The sequence below is a fragment of the Ochlerotatus camptorhynchus genome, unplaced genomic scaffold, assembly GCF_037179485.1.
Source record: "Ochlerotatus camptorhynchus isolate MF236.1 unplaced genomic scaffold, CSIRO-AGI_Acam_v1.1 ptg000202l, whole genome shotgun sequence".
Lineage (NCBI taxonomy): Eukaryota > Metazoa > Arthropoda > Insecta > Diptera > Culicidae > Ochlerotatus > Ochlerotatus camptorhynchus.
The window spans coordinates 1,417,012-1,436,396 of NW_027040692.1; the positions used below are offsets into that span (position 1 = coordinate 1,417,012).

General features: G+C 42.7%; 2 protein-coding genes across 2 annotated transcripts; one reads left to right on the forward strand and one right to left on the reverse strand.

The window, feature by feature from the left end:
* Nucleotides 1-7,860: 7,860 nt before the first annotated feature.
* Nucleotides 7,861-12,222, reverse strand: LOC135702866 (thioredoxin domain-containing protein 11-like). The gene is made up of 8 exons (XM_065223908.1): nucleotides 11,316-12,222; nucleotides 10,813-11,254; nucleotides 10,559-10,753; nucleotides 9,511-10,458; nucleotides 9,066-9,446; nucleotides 8,815-9,008; nucleotides 8,621-8,750; nucleotides 7,861-8,562 (listed from the first exon to the last, which is right to left on the reverse strand). Exons 1-8 carry the CDS (start codon nucleotides 11,825-11,827, stop codon nucleotides 8,311-8,313), a joined length of 3,054 nt encoding a protein of 1,017 aa, XP_065079980.1. The 5' UTR covers nucleotides 11,828-12,222; the 3' UTR covers nucleotides 7,861-8,310.
* Nucleotides 12,223-12,401: 179 nt separating this feature from the next.
* Nucleotides 12,402-12,964, forward strand: LOC135702860 (INO80 complex subunit C-like). The gene is made up of 2 exons (XM_065223902.1): nucleotides 12,402-12,561; nucleotides 12,625-12,964. Exons 1-2 carry the CDS (start codon nucleotides 12,414-12,416, stop codon nucleotides 12,819-12,821), a joined length of 345 nt encoding a protein of 114 aa, XP_065079974.1. The 5' UTR covers nucleotides 12,402-12,413; the 3' UTR covers nucleotides 12,822-12,964.
* The last annotated feature ends 6,421 nt before the right edge of the window (nucleotides 12,965-19,385 follow it).

Here is a 19,385-nt window from a genome sequence, read left to right on the forward strand (position 1 = left end):
TATTTCCAGAATCGGTGTGACGTGGAGATCGGAAATCTTCAACCAACGCCACCTTGAAATCCAAGATAGCGGCTTCCGGTTATAGAAAAAAATTTAGGCTGTGAACCATTTTCCGAGTTAAATTTAACTCGTAGTTAAAAGTGACATTTCGAAAGTTATTTCTTATGTTCGAAAATCCCCGTGCTGTCGATCGACCGGTTTTCGAGCCACGGTCGTCAAAATTTAACTTCTTGTCTGTCAGAAATAACCACGCTCGGATAGCAGGGTTAATCGATAACTTTCCATCTGTCAAATTTTAACCAAAAGTTAAAATAATCCACCAAATGGTTCAGAGCCTTAAACACCTTTAAACACCTGTCAAATACCTTTCAAAATGAGTATTTCCGGAATCAGGGTGACGTCTTGAGACCGGAAATCAATGTCTGCCGCCATTTTGAAATCCAAGATGGTGGCCTCCGGTTATATTAAAACTGGGAAATAATGCCAAAAATCATTCAATATGGGTATTTTTGGAATCAGAATGACTTAAATATACCAGAAATCGATGTCTGACGCCATTTTGAAATCCAAGATGGCGGCTTCCGGTTGCAGAAAAACTGGGATATAACGCCAAATATCCTTCACTATGGGTATTTTTGAAATCAGGATGACGTATAAATACCGGAAATCAATGTCTGACGCCATTTTGAAATCCAAGATGGCGGCTTCCGGTTGTAGGAAAGCTGGGATATAAAGCCAAATATCCTCCAATATGTCTATTTTTGGAATCAGGATGACGTCTTGAGACCGGAAATCAATGTCTGACGCCATTTTGAAATCCAAGATGGCGGCTTCCGGTTGTAGGAAAGCTGGGATATAAAGCCAAATATCCTCCAATATGTCTATTTTTGGAATCAGGATGACGTCTTGAGACCGGAAATCAATGTCTGACGCCATTTTGAAATCCAAGATGGCGGCTTCTGGTTGGATTAAAACTGGGAAATAATGCCAAATATCCTTCACTATGGGTATTTTTGAAATCAAGATGACGTATATATACCGGATATCAAAGTCTGACGCCATTTTTAAATCCAAGATGGCGGCTTCCCTTTATAGAAAAACTGGGAAATAATGCCAAATATCCTTCAATATGGGTATTTTTGGAATCTGGATGACGTATAAATACCGGAAATCAAGGTATGACGCCATTTTAAAATCCAAGATGGCGGCTTCCGGTTATATAAAAACATTAAAAGCTGGAAAATAATGCCAAATATAATTCAATATGGGTATTTCTGGAATCAGGATGACGCATCTTCTTCTTCTTCTTCGCATTTCAAGCTTATTGCATATCGCATATTAGCTTATTGCGTGCTCTCAACTTAGTGTTCTAGATGCACTTCCACAGTTATTAATTGAGAGCTTTCGATGCCTGTACCATTTTTGCATTGGTATAATTGTGTGGCAAGTCCAATCATACTTCTATGCCCAGGAAAGTCGAGAAATTTTCCTACCCGAAAAATTCCTAGACCGTACCGGGAATCGAACCCAGCCACCTCCAGCATGGTCTTGCTTTGTAGCTGCGCTTTTACCGACTGAGCTAAGGGAGGCCCCAATGACGCATATATACCGGAAATCAATGTCTGACGCCGTTTTTAAATCCAAGATGGTGGCTTCTGGTTAGATTAAAACTGGGAAATGATGCCAAATATCCTTCAATATGGGTATTTTTGGAATCTGGATGACGTATAAATACCGGAAATCAAGGTCTGACGCCATTTTAAAATCCAATGGTCATGGGGGCTCGAGCACTCCTGGCTCAAAGCTTATGGCGGGAATCAACTTAGAAAGAACAAAACAATTTTAAACTTGAACAAATTTTCAAGCAGTTTTCCATTGGCTTGCAAAATGAAATCGATTTACTGCGCAGTACTCAGGTAATAGCGGAGCATTTGGCTGGGTTCACTACCATTCTGTTTAACCTGCACCAACTAGCGAATACATTCAGTTGACGTTGAAGAAAGTGACAGTCAGCAATGGAGCAGATTCGTAGGAAGATTTTGAGGTCATCTGCATATGATAACCGAGGAGCTTTGATGACCAGATGCACGTCGTTGAAGTACAGTATAAAAATTAACGGTCCCATGTGGCTTCCCTGAGGTATACCTGATGTGGTGAAGAAGCTAGCTGATCTGCAATCTCCTATGGCAACTTTTAGTTGCCGACCGGTAAGATATGATCGAAACCAACTCAGAAGATTACCGCATACATCGAGCCTGCCGAGTTTAGCAATCGCAATACCATGGTTCAACTTGTCGAATGCTGCGGATAGGTCTGAATAAATAACGTCCGTTTGAACCCGATCCGACATGCTTTCGGTTATATACGATGTGAGACACAGCAGATTGGTAGTTGTAGAGCGGCCGACAGTAAAACCAACAATCAGTAAGAAACTAACGATTTTAAATTGGCTCACTACTTGACTAGCCTATTGGTCCCAAGCAAACGATTAACGTATCCCATTCTAGTCGAAATTCTAGTACTACGCAATGTTTGTTTTGATTCGCTATGAAAGTTTGACAGATGAAATGAGGGGTTATTCGTTTTTCCTATGTTTCGAGGGGTGAATCGATTAGCTTGGGACCGAAGAGAGTACCAGAGCTGAGCCAAAAATTTGAGCACGTTATTTCGGGACCTTCTAGTCTTAGAGTTACCTCTATGGTAAAACCATGGTGATCAGCACTCAAATACTGCTTGCAATGGGGCAGCAACGGTTCCATAATGACTAGCTCGAATAGCTTCGAAACGGCACTTAACGATGTAATTCCTCGATAGTTATCCACAGCTCGTTTCCTTCCTTTTTGTAAACGGGAAACATGTGCGCAAATTTCCAGCAAGATAAAAAAAATGCCACCTGAGAGAGACATTCGGAACAGGCGAAGAAGCGGAATTAACAAGCTAGCAATATGTCTCTTCAAAAATACAGACGGAACTCCATCAGGTCCAGGATTGAAAGATGACTTGAGCAGAGTCGCGGCCTTAGAAATCATTTCTGCATTAACATCAATTGCCCCCAGCGTTTGATCGTTAACTGGAACGTTCCTGGCAGCCAGGTTAATACGGTCGTCAGTTAGTGTCTCATTAGTGAATACACTGGCAAACTTTTCGGAAAACCCGAATTTATCCACCTATGGTGTGATCAGACCCTTCTTACATATTCAAGTTTATTTATTTTATTGTCATTATCAGTGACCAAGCCCCCACCCCCGTGTCATCCAGTGACGCTACGCCACTACCTGGGGGTACCCGGAATATATCCGGGTGTAGTCTATTTGGTGAGGCTACCAATCACCTTATCATCGTATTTTAATGTGATTTAATGGGTTTTAATTCAGTTGTCCCACAGCTGTCTACAGCAGCAGTCGATTTTTTATTTCGGTGTGAACCACGCGATAGCCTGTTTTCGAGACTCGCTATTATATAGTTGCTCTTTGTTCGTTGCTAGCAGTTCGGAGCCTTTTGTTGCTACAATGCAAGATGTGTGAAGTAAAAAACACCATCAAGTTTAGCTTCAGCCACCATGATGCTAAACCAAACATCGGAGAGATTGTAAATTTCGCCAAAGCACTCGACGCGGATCGAAGTGAAATGGAAGCTGTTTATCGCATTGGTGAGGAAAGGGGAGTATTCATCAAGTTCAAATCAGAGGAAGCGATGCTCCATGCTCTGACGTTCAATTCGGAGGATTTAATCTTCCATTATGCGAATGGAACGACGGCAAAGGTACGCATGTCGCATGCTGGTGAATACATTCAATATGTGCGTGTGTATGACTTGCCACCAGAGGTACCCGACAACGAGCTAGATAAAGTGCTGGGGAAATATGGAAAAATTAAACGCATCATCCGGGAGAAATTTCCATCTGATCTGTGTTTTGAGGTATATACAGGGATACGCGGTATATATATGGATGTGAAGAAGGAAATCCCCACGTCATTACATTTCTTCAATCGCAAAGGAAATATATTTTATGATGGCAACAAAGATAAATGTTTTCTGTGCAAGGCGGACGGACACCGGAAGCTTTCCTGTCCCATGCGGAAGGCTGGGAAGGAAGCGGAGAAGCAACCTAAGGAAAAAGGAAAGCAGCAAAGTGAAAGAAAACAAAACAGCAGCAGTACGTATGCTGGTGTAGTGGTGGAAGGTGCGTCGCTAGTCATTAGCGACCAGGAAACGGACACGAGGTTGGAGATGCTGAATGAAAATAACGAAATGGACGTGACGACCCCGACGAGAGTAGCGGAGAGCATGCAACGGGAAACGACGTTCAGAAGCAGCAGCAGCGATCACGATTCGGGTTCAATGAAAATGAGGAACAAATTCGGGAAAGAAAGAAGTTGCGTGCACGGGAGAAGATCGCTTTGTCGCCGCTTCGATCGCCACCCAGAAAAATCCTATCATAAAATGCATTTTTATATATATTTTTTTTGTATTTTGAGTACCAAAATTGGTATTTTATGTACTCGGCTCCGTTAAGTTATTTTTATAACATTTGAGCCTTCCAAATAAACGAAATGAAAAAAAAATGGGTTTTAATTCAATTTATATTCAAGCAACTTCCCCGGGGTACCCGGAAAATGTCCAAGTGTGTCCAATGTGGTCTGGAACACTTAACACGACTTGCATTGATCTTATTTTTGAATTCTGTAGTAATTTGATGTGTCGCATGATGGTTTTGATACGTTTTCCGTTAAATCCAGCGTGAAGGCCCATATTCACCGGATCTTATTCCGGCCATATCTCCGGAACCGGTTCACCGATTCCAAAACCGTTCAATAGTGTTCAATGGGACCCCAAGACCTATCATTTGGCGCCAAGTTTGTCCAAATCGGTTGAGCGGTTGCTGAGAAACGTGAGCGCATTCATTTCGTTACATACACACACACAGACACACATACACACGTACACACACACACAGACATGTTCCGATCTCGTCGAGCTGAGTCGAATGGTATGGTGCAATGGCCTAGGATCGATAGTCGGTTTTTCAAGTGATATCTATACCCTTCTTTGTAAGAAGGGTAAAAAGGTGGCATATATCCTGAACAGTGGCAGCAACTTCTACGTTGAATTCCATAGACGATGGGAGGCTGGATTCCATGCGTTGCTCGTTCACGTAGTTCCAAAAGGATTTCGGGTGTAGCTTAAGTTTGCGCTGGATGCCTCGTTGGAAACTTGAAAAGCATTCACGACTGACTCGCTGGTACATGTGATTCAGCCTCACATAATGTAGTTTCAGAGGAAGTGTAAATTTTCGTAAATCTTCTCAATGCTGCTCTCTTGATTGACTTCAACCTACGTAGCTCTCTCGTTTGCCAGGGAGGGTGAGACACTTTGTGGTGAGTTCTTTTCGGGACGTGTCTGTCAATGACATATGCCAAGACATGTGAAAAGGTTTGCGCTGCAGCCTCAACGTCATCTGGATCAAGGATGTTCTCCCATGCCATACTAGGCAATACATCTATGATGCTACGGTGGTCAGCTTTACGGAAGTCATAAGAAACCGTAGCAGTATAGTCGCCGAAATCACGCACGAGTTTGTCCTCAACAGTGACAATTAGAGGAGGGTGATGTGGAACTAGCTTAGTTAGTGCACAAGGAGCCGAGGAAATTGATGGAACCCTGTCCTGTGTGCTCACGAAGCAGAGGTCCAAACTACGACCATTTTCGATAACTACATGGTTAATTTGAGAAAGAGTCGCTGCGCTGTAGTTGTCGAGAAGGCTAATAGCTCCTGCGTGAAATGTAGAGCTATCAGGATCTGGATACAGGAATCCGCTATGAGGTGGACTCCACGAAACGCCTGGCAGATTGAAGTCACCAAAAATGAATATCTCATCAACTGGAGTGGAACTTCCGACAACTGTGAAAACTGACCGACAGTGAGTATCGATGAGTTCATTGTCGTGGACTCGATCAGGTGGAATGTACAGAGCGCATAGAAATAGTGTGCGATCACCCAGATTGATGGCTGTCCAAACCTGCTCCACATAGTTCCATGAATCGTTCTCGATGGCCTTTGCCTCCAACCCGCTACGGACAGCTACAAGGACACCTCCACCAGTAGATTTACGGCTGTTGTTAGGATTCCGATCGTAACGACAATAATATCGTAGCAACGATCCGATACAGCTAGGCGGTACTCTTCAACATCAGAATTCATTCCACCGGCGTTTTGGTAGAAGATCACGACGTCCTGCTTGCGGCAAGGAATCGAACGACTGCTCTCCCTGGAAATCACAGATACATCAGGCAATAACTGACCATCATCAAGTCTCATTGGATACTCGCCATAGTGAGTGGGTTGGAAGACCCCCTCTCCGCATCCGACAGCAGGTCCGGAACGACTATGATGAACGAAGGTTGCTGATGGCAGGACTGAGACGGACGGATTGGGGGCTTCCATGGGGCTTTCTACGGCGCGTTCCGGGTTTCCAGGATTAGGAGTTACAGAGGCATCATCACAATGACTAACATAGTTAGAATTGCTGAAAGTTTGATCGGCATCAGGCAGTTAATAGATAGTATATTGATTGTACTTGCTTGTAGAGGCAAGGTGGAAGACTCCTGATTCATATCCAGCCACAGGTCCAGGACGACTATGCTGAACGCTGGCGGGAATCGGCACGCCTGGGCTGGAGTAACCAGGAGCTTCCAAAGAGCGGTCTATTGTGCGTCCCGGAGATGAATTAGGATTGTTCGAACAATAAAGCGGATGTTGTGAATGAGCAGTATCAGAAGTGCTTCTCAACTGGAAACAGCCGGCAGGTGCTTGAAGCGTTGCACTGGAAATGACTGTAACTAATGTATGCATACTTGCCTGAAGACGATGCTTGGGAGACCCCACCACCGAACTCGACCGCAGGGCCAGAACGACTCTGATGGCAGGAAATAGAACGACTTTGATGGCGGGAAACAGCTAGCGCGACTGGATCGAGTGGTTCGAGGTCTCCCATAATGCGAAGTTATGTGCTCAAGTTATTAACGAAAGAGAAAGCCGACGAAGAGAATCGACCAATGTTACTTAGGGTCTAATGCATTGTTCAGCTGGAAATAGACTTTTCCCCATCAATCTTCATTTAGACAACAATAGAATAATAAAAAATAAGGGGGATTATTTGAAACAAAATTGGTCGAATTTTCAAAATTAAATTGGCTCCAACTTCGAATGAAATTATTTTATTAGTCCGAATCAGTCCTTACATAAGCTTCTCCGTGTGCTCATTATTTTCGTTCATTTGTATTCTTAAGAATTGAACTAACCAACTATTGAAAAACAATTAAAATACTATTGAGAAAAACTTTTTATGTGATTCGGATTGAGACTGAATGGAAGACCTAGAACTTTTTTCAAAAACACATTGAGGCCTATCTGCGCCGCGAGTGAGGTGAGATGACTTGCTGTCACGAGTGAGGAGACTCTCCATTTGACTTCACGGAGATTCACCTCACGAGTGACAACGAGTTAGCTTACCGAAAAACCTTTTGGGAATCAAAGGGTTAAGGGAAAAATATAAATCCTGGAAAATGTATGATCAGAAAAGGTTTCTTTCGAGTAGAAATACAGCTGCACAGATTACGAACAAAATATATTAGCGTGATTTCATCATTTTCTTAAATCGCGCGAAATACAAAACTTAAATAGTGTAATCACGACGAAACGAAATTTTCTACGCTGCAACAGGGTAGTTTTTTTTCATCCTATTCGGCATTTCCAAATGTCTGATAATTAGGTATTTACAGTAGACAGTGAAATGCTTAAAAACAAAATTTTGATAGGTAGCATATAGTTGACTGTTTTTTTTTCTTCTTTTCATTTCACTCTCGTTACTTTTTCTGTTAATTCTAGGAGTTTTCAGCTTTCACTTTTATAGTTGCCTAAAATCTAGACCGTAGTTTTATGTTGTTGTTTGCAATAATTAGCTCACAGGCGAGTTAAAAAAATATCTACAACGAGATCTCTCTGACATTTGTTGACGCTTTTTTTTTCTCATCATTTCATTTGGCTACATAATGCTTCCTCTCTGAGCTGAGAATTTCAATTCAGTTCAATGGGTAATTTCAGAATATTTTCTCCAAAATAAGGAAAGTCGGAAAAGGAACCCAGCAGGATTAACAACAAGTAAAAAAAAAAGATAACACACATTCCTGTGTAAAACGATTTTAAAGCCTTTGGCGAAAAGATTAAGTAAAAACAAATAGGTAATATCCTTGTGGAAAGTAGAGTAAGGTGGTGGGGAACATAATAGTTTGCTAAATGCACTATCGTTCTCACGTTGCAATTTGCCACATGGTGTGGATGTTTTTAGCACTGCTCTTCAACTGGTTAAAATCACAGGAATGACTAAGACAACGGAGCGTGGCCAGATAGAACTCCTGCAGGGCTTGCAGACGACGCAGGATGCGGGCGGCCCAGGTCGGACGTTTAGAGGCCAACCGGTAGAGGCGTAGGTTGAGCGAGATGTTATCGCTCAGCTCCCGCTTCATTGCCCCCAAGCAATCGTCACGCGATGGCGAGTTCGGCTGTGAGTAATATATGGTTGTTATAGAGTTGGAAACGCGATTATGGGAACGAACTTACCTTCATGTCGTTGCATATCAGAGTGGTGGCATATAGCCTTTCGGGTGGGTTCAAATTGGAAAGAATAAACCCGAGCACGTTGGGGACGGTTATCGGGAGACTGCGGGAGAATACACGACTCTCGGATTTTCTGGAATATGCAAATAAAAATAATGTATCGAAACGGCTAATAGCCGAGTTAAAGGTGTTGTTACCTCTGGTTGGGGAATATGATCAAAGTTGGAAATGAATCCATAGTGTACTCCCACCGGAGGTCGTTCCTGTCACCATCGATGCGGACAAACTCTAGCAGTGGTTGCTGCTGGAGCATCTTCGAGATGATGAGCAGATGCTGCGAGAGCACACTGCAGAAGGCACATTGAGCAGAGTAGAAATGAACGACGACAGTCTGGAAGTGAGTTTCAATTAATAATTGTCAACAGCAGAAAGGTTCACAGTTTTTTACCTTATTGCAATTAACCACCACGTGATTGAAATTGTGAGAATTGATCTCCCGCACGAAATGATGCCTGTGGTGCTGCACTTGAGGCTCGCCGGTTGGTCTCGCCTCTTCCGGCGGTTTCCGTTCCGTTTTAATTTCATTTCGAGAAGCGTTCTGCTTCTCGCCGCCACCTTTCTGCAGCTTAGTGACCATTTCCGATCGTTTAACATCAATCATCCTGCGGTGTTCCTTCCGGAACTCGCTCATATTGAACGAATGAGTAGTTTTGAACGAAACATTGTTCGACCGCAGAAACCGCGGATAGGTGCCGTTGTAGAAGTCGTGAACCAGCTTCGCCATACTGGATAAATTAACTTGCTTTCTTAGGAGATAGGTAGATTCGTCCTGAAAGTGGTTTAGATTGGATTGAGATAAACAGATATTGACTTTGTTGGCAAATGGTTCCTACCTCCGGGTCAACAATGATAGCGATGGACTTGTTGGGTTCGTGCAGCACATCCACGCCAAGTCGTTCGGCAAATGCATGATACAGATCGCTGTCCATTCCCAAGAAAGTCAACGTCTTGTTGAACTTACAGGACATTCCTTTTACCAAATCCACATACACATTTTCCGGCCCTGTGGGCTCTTGAAAGAAGACTTCACTGTTATCCTCTTCACTCAACCGCAGCAGTTCGCACTGTCTTCTCAAACTTAGTCTCTTCAGTAGCTTAGGCCCACGATAGTCCTGATCCGAATCCAGCATAGAAGTCGCCGGTTTCCCTTCCCGACCATCATGCTTCATCGACCCATACAAATGACTTCGTTTCCTTTTCCCACAACTTTCACTCGCTCCCAGTTCCATCGATTCTTCGATATCTCCACATTCATAGAATCGCTCGTCGCACTTGACCTGCTCAATGTCACAGAACCCATCGCTCTTCTTCCGCGCTTCACCAAACTTAGACGAATTCAACACATTCACAAACGAAACTGCAATCGCAGATTTACTGGAAGCCCTGCAATCACCCTCCGCTCCGCTTCGATTTTCATCTTCCTGCGAAGGGTGACGCTTCAGCATCAACTCACACTCCTTGCTCAACTGACTGTAGACGTCGGCACTGACACGCCTCTGCTCGGCAATGTACTTTTTTGCCATCTCCTGCACCCAGATGTCGTTTCGACAGTTGTAGTACTGCATGCCGAGCTGCCGAAGCATCATGTAGGCATCCGAAGACGACCCGTACAGGGACCGCGGTGTAAAGAAGAACAACACCGGCCCTTGGTTGAAGTATGGCGCCAGGGAAGAGGACTTGGTTGCCCCCGGGGGAGCGATCCACATCGACACCACTTGGATTTGTTTGTTGATCCAGGTGGTGAGCTCCGGCATAGTCCACGAATCGTTCCCAGGGAATTCCTGTGAAAGTATACATGTTTAACAGTGTACCAATTTATGGCTCCTCCAAATTAAAATCTCTGCCATTGATCACGAGTACGACCAACGAGAAAATACTCACAATTGTCTCGTTCCACAGATACAGCCGAATGGCCGGAACCTCTTCAACCCCAAATGCACTGGAAGACTCGCCCGTTACAGCGCCGAATGCCACCTCCTGGAAGGGATCCTTCTCCAGCCACTTGAGCGACGTTTGATAGAACCGATTGTATTGCTTACGATTGACATTCACATCGATAAATGCGACGACCACCGCCTGAAAGATTGAACCGATTATCAACGTCCCACCTGCAAGCCACGGCGCATATCTCTTACATCCTTTCCAGTCATGAAGCTCATCAAATCGCCGGGACCAACCATCCGCTGGATGGGATTAATCAGCGATTGCACAAACCTGGACAGCGCCGCATTGGTCCACGCCTGGTGAAACTGGACGGCCATCCCGTTCGGCTGATATGCCATCAGAACCGGCCAGGATTGCACTTTGGAGTACTGCAGCCGGCACTCGCCTCCCGGCTGCCAACAGTTGATGGCGGCAAAGTGAGCCTCCCGGTAGTAGAGCCGCGCGACATGTTCGTAAACCGAGCGGGCATGTTGGCTTTCGGCGCACCACGGTGCATAGTAGAACACAAATGATAGCTCCGACTGCGAGACGCGTGTCTGAGTGGGTCCCAGAGCTCCCGTGGGCCAATCGTGCACTAGAGACCCTTTCGAGAAGAACGGTGCCGGCGGTGGTGCTTTCGATATTCGGGGAGGACTGGAAATAATCGTCTGGCCTGAAGGGAATTCCACAGAATTAAATGGAAAACCAAACCTACCTGTTTTGAATGGACGCATATGTCGTCAGTAAGAGTGCCAGAATGCACAACGCCTCCCGACCGTAGATAATAATCATGCTGATTCGGCTATACCTTCTGCCTCGATTGTTACTACCGTTATCACTGGATTCGTCCCCCGTGTAGTGATACTTTACCACAAGATCACTCGACGATTGTAGCTCTTGTTCCACGTCGTCTTTCACATTGTTTTGCTTCTTGCTGTCGTCATCATCAGCATCAGCAAGTCTCGTCAACAGCGACGATGGGCTTGATTGCTCCACTCCTTCTGCATTGCTCGAGGACGATTCTTGCTGGTGCTGGCCCGGAGGATTGATGGAAGTTGTAGCCTCGTCGACAGTCGCCTGTTTTGCCCACGGTGCGAGACTGGAACTGATCCGGCGGCGACTGCTCCGTTGCTTTTCGTCCGCTTTCAGCTTCTTCGTAGAGTTGTTGCTGCTGCTGCTGCAATCTTCGACTGTTTGCTGCTCCCAGGCTTGTGTTAGTGTATTCATAAGGAACCGCTATTTTCATTCGTCGTCGTCGTCTTTGGCTCTGTTGTTGCTGTTGCTGCTTTCGATAGTGCTCAACCGAGAAACAACACGTCATTACCATCAGCAGCCGTCGTCGTCGCTTTCGTCGTTCAAAACACGGCCCCAGCCAAACACCAGCAGTGAAGGGGAAGAAGCCAATCAAAACAGCATAATACTCTTGCTTTCACAGCATTCCGCACGACCTTGCTATCGCCGCTTGACAAGCTTATCACTTACGGCCCATCCGGTAATCGGTGCCCTTGGTGGATAAAGCTCACAATCAATTGCAAATTTCGGCTAATTCAATTATTACTAGTTTTTTCACAGTTAGAATTCCGAAGAACGGATCGCGATATGGAAATAAAAGTTTTGACGTTTCACGACAGTTCACGACACTTGCGTTCGTTTAGCAGTTGTGTCGGTGGATGCAACATGACAGTCAGCTGATCGAACCGGTTCGGTTTTGTGTATGCTCAACGAGCTATGCTTTGCTACAACCCTGAAATTTGTTTGTAACCAATGAAACATTTAAAAATCGTCCTTCGGTGATAACAGATCCTGCGGAAAAATGAGCGACCATCAAATGCCGGTTTTTAAACGAATGAATTTGGCCCAAACGAATTCTATCGCTGGTAACAAGAAGCGCACCTGGAAGTCCCTCAAGCAGATTACGGCTTACGAACGCACGCTTCCTTGGAAGGATACAGATGTGACTTGTAATTGTTCCATAATTAGCATTTTATATTTTGAAAGTAAAATTCCATTAATTTCATTTCCAGATTCCTCCGTTAACGCACCACCCTCGTTCGTGCCGGCCAAGAAGTACTCGGACATATCCGGCCTGATTGCCCCGTACACCGATCCGCAAACCAAGCTGCACTTCCACAATGCGGAAGAGTTCCAGACGGTCCGGAGCCTACCGATGGATCTCACCGCGGGCTTTCTGGCGCTGCGAGGGGCAAGCAGTATTGTTTAGAATTACTACTTTAGATGTTTAGATGATCTTCAGCTCGAATGCAGCTATGGTGCGATATCAATATCAGATTTCACTGCTAATATGCTACGCTGCTCACTCCTAATAAACAAAAACCATAAACGAAAGATAACTCAAATAGAACTTTTGCTCAAATGGTTTGGATGATACCCCAAACACGTTGTAAAGCAAAATAACCATTAACAAAATATTAGGGACTGTACCAAGGGGTAGATCACTCTGCACACCAATCTTGGGTCATCTTTTTTGTCAATGTGCCGATTGTGCCGGGCATAGAGCAAGCTGCGATTGTTTGTAAAATATCCATCCCGGTAACCCGGTATTTCTGACACCTTGAATGTTTAGGTTTGAAATCGCATTTAAAAATGGGATTAAGGATGACACGAGAAGTGGCGGGTGTGCAAAATTGTGGTGTTTTGTGTTCATAAGAGCAACCGTAACGGTACGCTGCTAGACTCATTTTAGCAGCCCTCATCATAGCGCAGCTACCGTATCGGGGGTTGCCATACGAGTAACTAAAATAGCAGTCGGCTTCTCGGTGAGAAGCGCGTTACCAAATTTAGCAGCGCGGGAGAAAGGTTGCTATTTGATGAAATGTCAAAATGCTCACTATCGGTACGGACTACGGCGAGTAAATTGATAACCGCGATAGCAGCGACCGGTGTGGAGAGGAGTGACTAAACTAAAATGAGAGCGCTGTGCGCTGGTAAAATAGTCGCGCAAATGACAACGACCGTTACGGTTGCTCTAAGATAATAAACGGCCGTTTTAAGCGAGGTTTTAAGGGTTTTATAATGCCCTCAAAGGCAGTCCAAAAACCTAGCCTTTCATGATGTGAAAAGCAACGGTTTATGCGCGGCCGGAAAGAGTTGGAACCGGTGGGGAACATTGTTAGAAACCGAATATAGAGGATGATGAATATGACTTCTGTTGTTTGTTTTGTGTGAATTGCAGCATTATTCGAATTAAGGGTGCTAATGGGGTCTAATTATCTGCCTCTTTCTCTTGAGTCCACTCGAGAACCTACATTGCGTATTTAGATCTATAAATGGACCGAGAAGTGAACTGCTGGTCTGTTCAATGAGAGGATGTTCCTGAATTAGGTTCTGCAGCGTGACGTCACAAATGAACTCAGTGTTAGCCGGCTGAATCTTTTTGACAGTTCAGTGGTACTGTTTACAAGCACTTAGTCGTTTTTTCGAAAAAAATTTTCTAAGGTTTCTGAATTTTAACTTGAAAATTGTCGAGGAACAGCGCGTTGCAAGGATGTTGCTCGTGAACATTGCAGAAATGCTGTGTACATCTCACTGCAGTCTGAAAAATTATCGAGAAAATCCACCCAAGAAAAAATCGACTAAGTCCACGTAAACAGTACCACTGAACTGTCATCAGATTGAGGTTAACCCCGACGGTGCAAAACCTACACAGAAACAAAATCCATTGGCAAAAATACTATATTGATGGTTTAAATTAAATACTCCCACCAATAGATTTGTGCAGAAACGAAATTCATTTAATTTGACTAATTTTTCTATCAAAACTACTATACCGTTTGAGTCAGCATAGTTGTTTTGACATAATGGTAGTAAATTTGATTATATTTATAGTCAACTATACTGAAATCATGGTATATTTAACGGTATTAAGCGTAGTTATACTGAAAATAAGTGTTTTCTGCAAAATAGTATTCCTAACTATTATCTTTGTTTCAGTGTAATATACAGTCAAACTAAAGCCCTACAGTAAAAGTATGGACGACTGTCACCACAAAACTGAAAAAAGCTGTTCCAATCGAGCAAAGCGGTGCATTTTGACGGTTCGATTGGAACAACTTTTGACAGACGTCCATACTTTTGCTTTTACTGTAGGGCTTTAAGTCAAACAGCGCGTAATGTTGTGAGCAACTTCAATGACAAATGTCCAGCAGTGCTCCCATTTTATTTATAACAATCCAATGCCTATAGCGGTGCCGGTGGTGTAGTGGTAAGCGTGATTACCTCTCACTCCAGCAGGCCTGGGTTCAATCCCAGTCGGCGCCGCCGGGATGTTCTGAGGCATAACATCTCTGATCACGTCTTCCTTCGGAAGGGAAGTAAAGCCGTTGGTCCCCGGTTCATGAGTTGATGGGTCGATAGGTAGGGTCCAGGTGTGGGAGCTGCCTTCCTGGCGTCGGTAGCATTGGTGCTCAGCACGGAAAACAAGATCGACGGAAAACAAACCAAAGAAAAAAAAAAAAAAAAAAAAATCCAATGCCTACGATATGTGCCGAAGGTAAGCCGATGGATGTGCCCACGCTGTGCCGAATCTAATTTCGCCACAATGTGCTGAATAATTACCCCTTGGACTGTACAGTATTCCCCTGGGGGCAAGACAGCTTTCGATCATGAGTAAAACCGGAGTTAATTCTGAGTAACTCTGAGTAACTCACATTGTTCAATATCTTATATACACATAGCAACCTGATTGTTATATTGAAAATAATGTTGATACCGATGCTGTCAAGCAAAGTAAGTTGACGTGCTTTCTTGGAATTTTTGTGTAGGGACTTTTGAGACGGTTCGATAGGTTCGGATTAGGCTAAATCAATTCAATTCTTAGAGCAATATAGTTAACGTTTATATATTTTTTTTAAACTTCCAGAAACTCAATGAAAACTTAATTTACACAAATATATAAAAATAATAGCGTACATGCAGGCTGCACGATTTTCAAAACGATAAGAATTCAGTGCCTTCCCATTTTTGATAACTAATGATTTTTGCATGTTATGCTGTCTATAAATTCATCGAAAGCTCCATTCAATTTATAATATTACTCGATCATTCTTTAGGGATTAGACGTTTGATATTTCATGAAATGTTGTGCTTGAGGAAATAAACATATGAGGCCGTGTTGTTGACCATGGCATGATTATTAATGTTAAGGTTCCACAAAGGGTAAATAATTTGTTTACTTCTTCATTTTGGAATATCCTTCTATATGTATTCACCATTAAATACATCCACTCACCCATGTTAATGAATCTTCACAATTGCTTGTTTTAATAAACTTTAATTCATTACTAGAGGTAATACCATAGAGGTAACTCTAAGACCACTGGGTCCCGAAGAAAATCATTATTATTTTTGGCTCACTCAGTACCAGAACAACGGTCCCAACATAGAGGTAACTCTAAGACCACTGGGTCCCGAAGAAAATCAATATTATTTTTGGCTCACTCAGTACCAGAACAACGGTCCCAAGCAGTCCCAAGCTATTTCACTCACCCCTGCATGTTCTGCATGAATCCACACACCCCTGATGTTATCTGTCAAACTTTCATAGCGAATCAAAACAAACATAGTGTAGTAATAGAATTTCAACTAGAATAGGGTACGTTAATCGTTTGCTTGGGACCAATAGGCTACTAAAGTGGTGAGCCAATTTAAAATCGTTAGTTTCGTATTGATTGTTGGTAATACACCTGGCAACGCTTTTTCAATGATACATTTACGATTGCTGGCAAAGCGCTAAAGTTGAAGTGGTTTTCTTGGTGTTCAATTTTGTTCACCAAGAGTTTTGAGAAGCACACGGCGAATGAGAACGACCCAAATTTGAGTTTAGTTCACTCATAATCGCCAAAAGTGCAGGAACTCAGCGATGAGTAAATTTGCCTCATGTTTTTCCAGGGAAAAATTCCCGAATTTGAGAAAAGTAAAGATTGGATTCACTCAGTCTATTGGTATTACTCCGAGACTGAATAAAATTTTCGTCAATTTCCTCATTTTCCGGCAGATTTGTTAGGTTTTCCACAAGAAACCATGAGACAAATTTAACTCATCGCTGCGTTCCTGCACTTTTGGCGATTATGAGTGAACTAAACTCAAATTTGGGTCGTTCTCATTCGCCGTGCAGTTGTTTTGAGTTTCGTGTATTCGATTGTGAATACACTGGAGTCGCTTTTTACGCGGGTGATACGTCCCGCGTAAAAAAAACCGCGTAAATTCCGGAATCCGCGTAAAAAAAACCGCGTAAATTCCGAAATCCACGTAAAAAAAACCGAGTAAAAAAAGACCGTGTAAGAAAAAACCGCGTAAAAAGCGATATACCGCGTAAATTCTGAAATCCGCGTAAAAAAAAAACCAAAATCCGCGTAAAAAAAAACCGCGTAAATTCCGGAATCCGCGTAAAAAAAAACGCGTAAATTCCGAAATCCACGTAAAAAAAAAACCGCGTAAAAAAAACCGTGTAAAAAAAACCGCGTAAAAAGCGACTCCAGTGTATATGTGTATACTAATGATGATGATTGAAGAATATTTCAAAAACAAGAAGAATACAAATTTAATTGTTGAACCTTAACAAACTCCACGAAGCTGGTCAGAGCTGACCTAATCTGGCCTAGAATCAGAAACTACATAATATGCTACAATCAGCAGTCAAGGACCAATTATATTGACCACAAAGGAAGTTTAAAGCTCAGGTCCCAACAAACATTGGAAGTGGAATAAGAGCTTATTCAGACAAAAATATGCTTCTTGAGCTAAAAAATTGCTTATTCAGCCTTTAATCAGCACACATTGTTCGTTGGGGTTGTACCTCAGGTAACCGAAAAGGAGCATTCCCCTTTTGGAACGGGTCACTCCCGTCACTCCTGTATCGTCCTAGTCCCGTAAAACCGCCGTGCAGTCAAACCACCACAGGAGCATTTCGTTTGTCCACAATTCGATTTGTTAAACGAACGATTCGATCTTTCTAATGGGCGAACAGATGCTTCAAACGAAAAAAATCGAGACTACTTTGATCATTTTTGAGTAAATATGAGTAACTCAAATTTACTCGTTGCAAATATCCCAACAAACATTGAATGCTGAATAAGAGCTTGTTCAGGCAAAAATATACTTCTTCAGCTAAAAAATGGCTTATTCAGCTTTTATTCAGCTCACATTGTTTGTTGGGATATTTACTCAGAGTACAGCTGTCTTGCCACCAGGTATTCCCCTACTTATCCTGCAAGAGCATCGCCGGACTATCGGGGTTTTATAATACGACTATCAAATCCATATTAAAAAAAATCAAATGAAACCGACAGCATTTTTATACTGTATATTCTGAGAACAGACATCCTAAAGTGTGTAAGAAATATAACTGCTATTTTCAATAGACATTTGAAACTAGCAATATCGTGGTGGCGCTAGTGTCGCTATCCATCGACGTCGACGACTGGCAGACGTCATCTTAACATAAATCCGGAGAACGTTGAGATTTGGGCGTAATTGCTTTTGTAAACAAACACGTCATTCAACGATTTCTCCGAGGGGGGCGACAAATCTAAATCTCAATTCTAGATGCTCAAAAAATCTCACACTAGCGAATCAATCTTCGAAAAATCATCTTTCATTTCTCGCATCTACTTGCATCCGAGGGGGACGACTCTATCTACGATGCAAAAAAGATTGTGTTTTGCTGTAGCTACCTGCGCGCACGCTGAGTAGATAGAAAGAAGATTGATGACGATTTTAAAGATTTCTTGCAAAAACTTGATGAGCGATGCAAGTAGATGCGACAAATGAAAGAAGATTGTTCGAAGATTGATTCGCTAGTGTGAGATTTGTTGAGCATCTAAACTTGAGATTTAGATGTGTCGCCCCCCTCGCTTGCATCGTGCTTCATCTTTTTGCAGGAAATCTTCAAAATCGACATAAATCTTCCTTCTATCTACTCAGCGTGCGTGCAGCTAGCCACAGCAAAACACCATCTTTTCTGCATCGTAGATAGAGTCGTCTAAAGCCCTACACTGAAACAAATCGACATGTACCGTTTATTGGATCCATCTTATAACATAGCAATGTCAGGAGATTTATTCATTCTATGTGATGATTGATAGATTTCAATGGATTATCACTTAAAAACTATGACTGCGATATGGAATGATTTCTATCGTAATTTCACATACTTAGTACTTGATAATACTTTGCTTCGAACGTGGTTAGCGATAGGTAAGATGTATATGAATATTGTCTGATATATTTCATGGTGAAAAACTGTTGATATGTCATGGGTGGGAATAGGCATCTAGAAACTAATGGAAAATCATATAATACCCCGTTCACATTACAGCCTATATCACGTAATATAGGCTATCTTGCAATCAGCACTCATATATAGGATTTCCAGTGAAAACTAGATGTATGAGTGCTCATTGCAAGACAGCGTATATCACGTGATATACTCTGTAATGTGAACGGGGTATAAGTTTGCACTATGAGCAAATCGAGTAAAATGTACCTGTTTTCATGATGAATATTGCTCACTAAAAGATATATCATATAAGATAATCATGTATATTTTATTGGAGTTGCTTTTAACGATTTTTGACGTTTGTTGATATGTCGCGTGTAAACAGACATGTAGAAACTATTGGACTGTCATTTAACTTTGCAGTATAGGAAAACATGTATAAATCTCATTGGAATAGCTTCCTTTGATTTTTGAGGTTTGAATATTGTAAAAAGATCTATCCCAATCATTAAATAGTCATATAGATTTGCCTTTTAAGAAATCCAACAG

Excerpts from the sequence above, each read along its gene's own strand:
- LOC135702866 (XM_065223908.1), bottom strand. The coding sequence starts at position 11,827 with ATGAATACACTAACACAAGCCTGGGAGCAGCAAACAGTCGAAGATTGC. Across the intron at positions 11,255-11,315 it reads TATGCGTCCATTCAAAACAG|TCCTCCCCGAATATCGAAAG; the intron begins GTAGGTTTGGTT and ends GATTATTTCCAG. Across the intron at positions 9,447-9,510 it reads CTATCATTGTTGACCCGGAG|GACGAATCTACCTATCTCCT; the intron begins GTAGGAACCATT and ends AACCACTTTCAG.
- LOC135702860 (XM_065223902.1), top strand. The coding sequence starts at position 12,414 with ATGAGCGACCATCAAATGCCGGTTTTTAAACGAATGAATTTGGCCCAA. Across the intron at positions 12,562-12,624 it reads GAAGGATACAGATGTGACTT|ATTCCTCCGTTAACGCACCA; the intron begins GTAATTGTTCCA and ends TTTCATTTCCAG.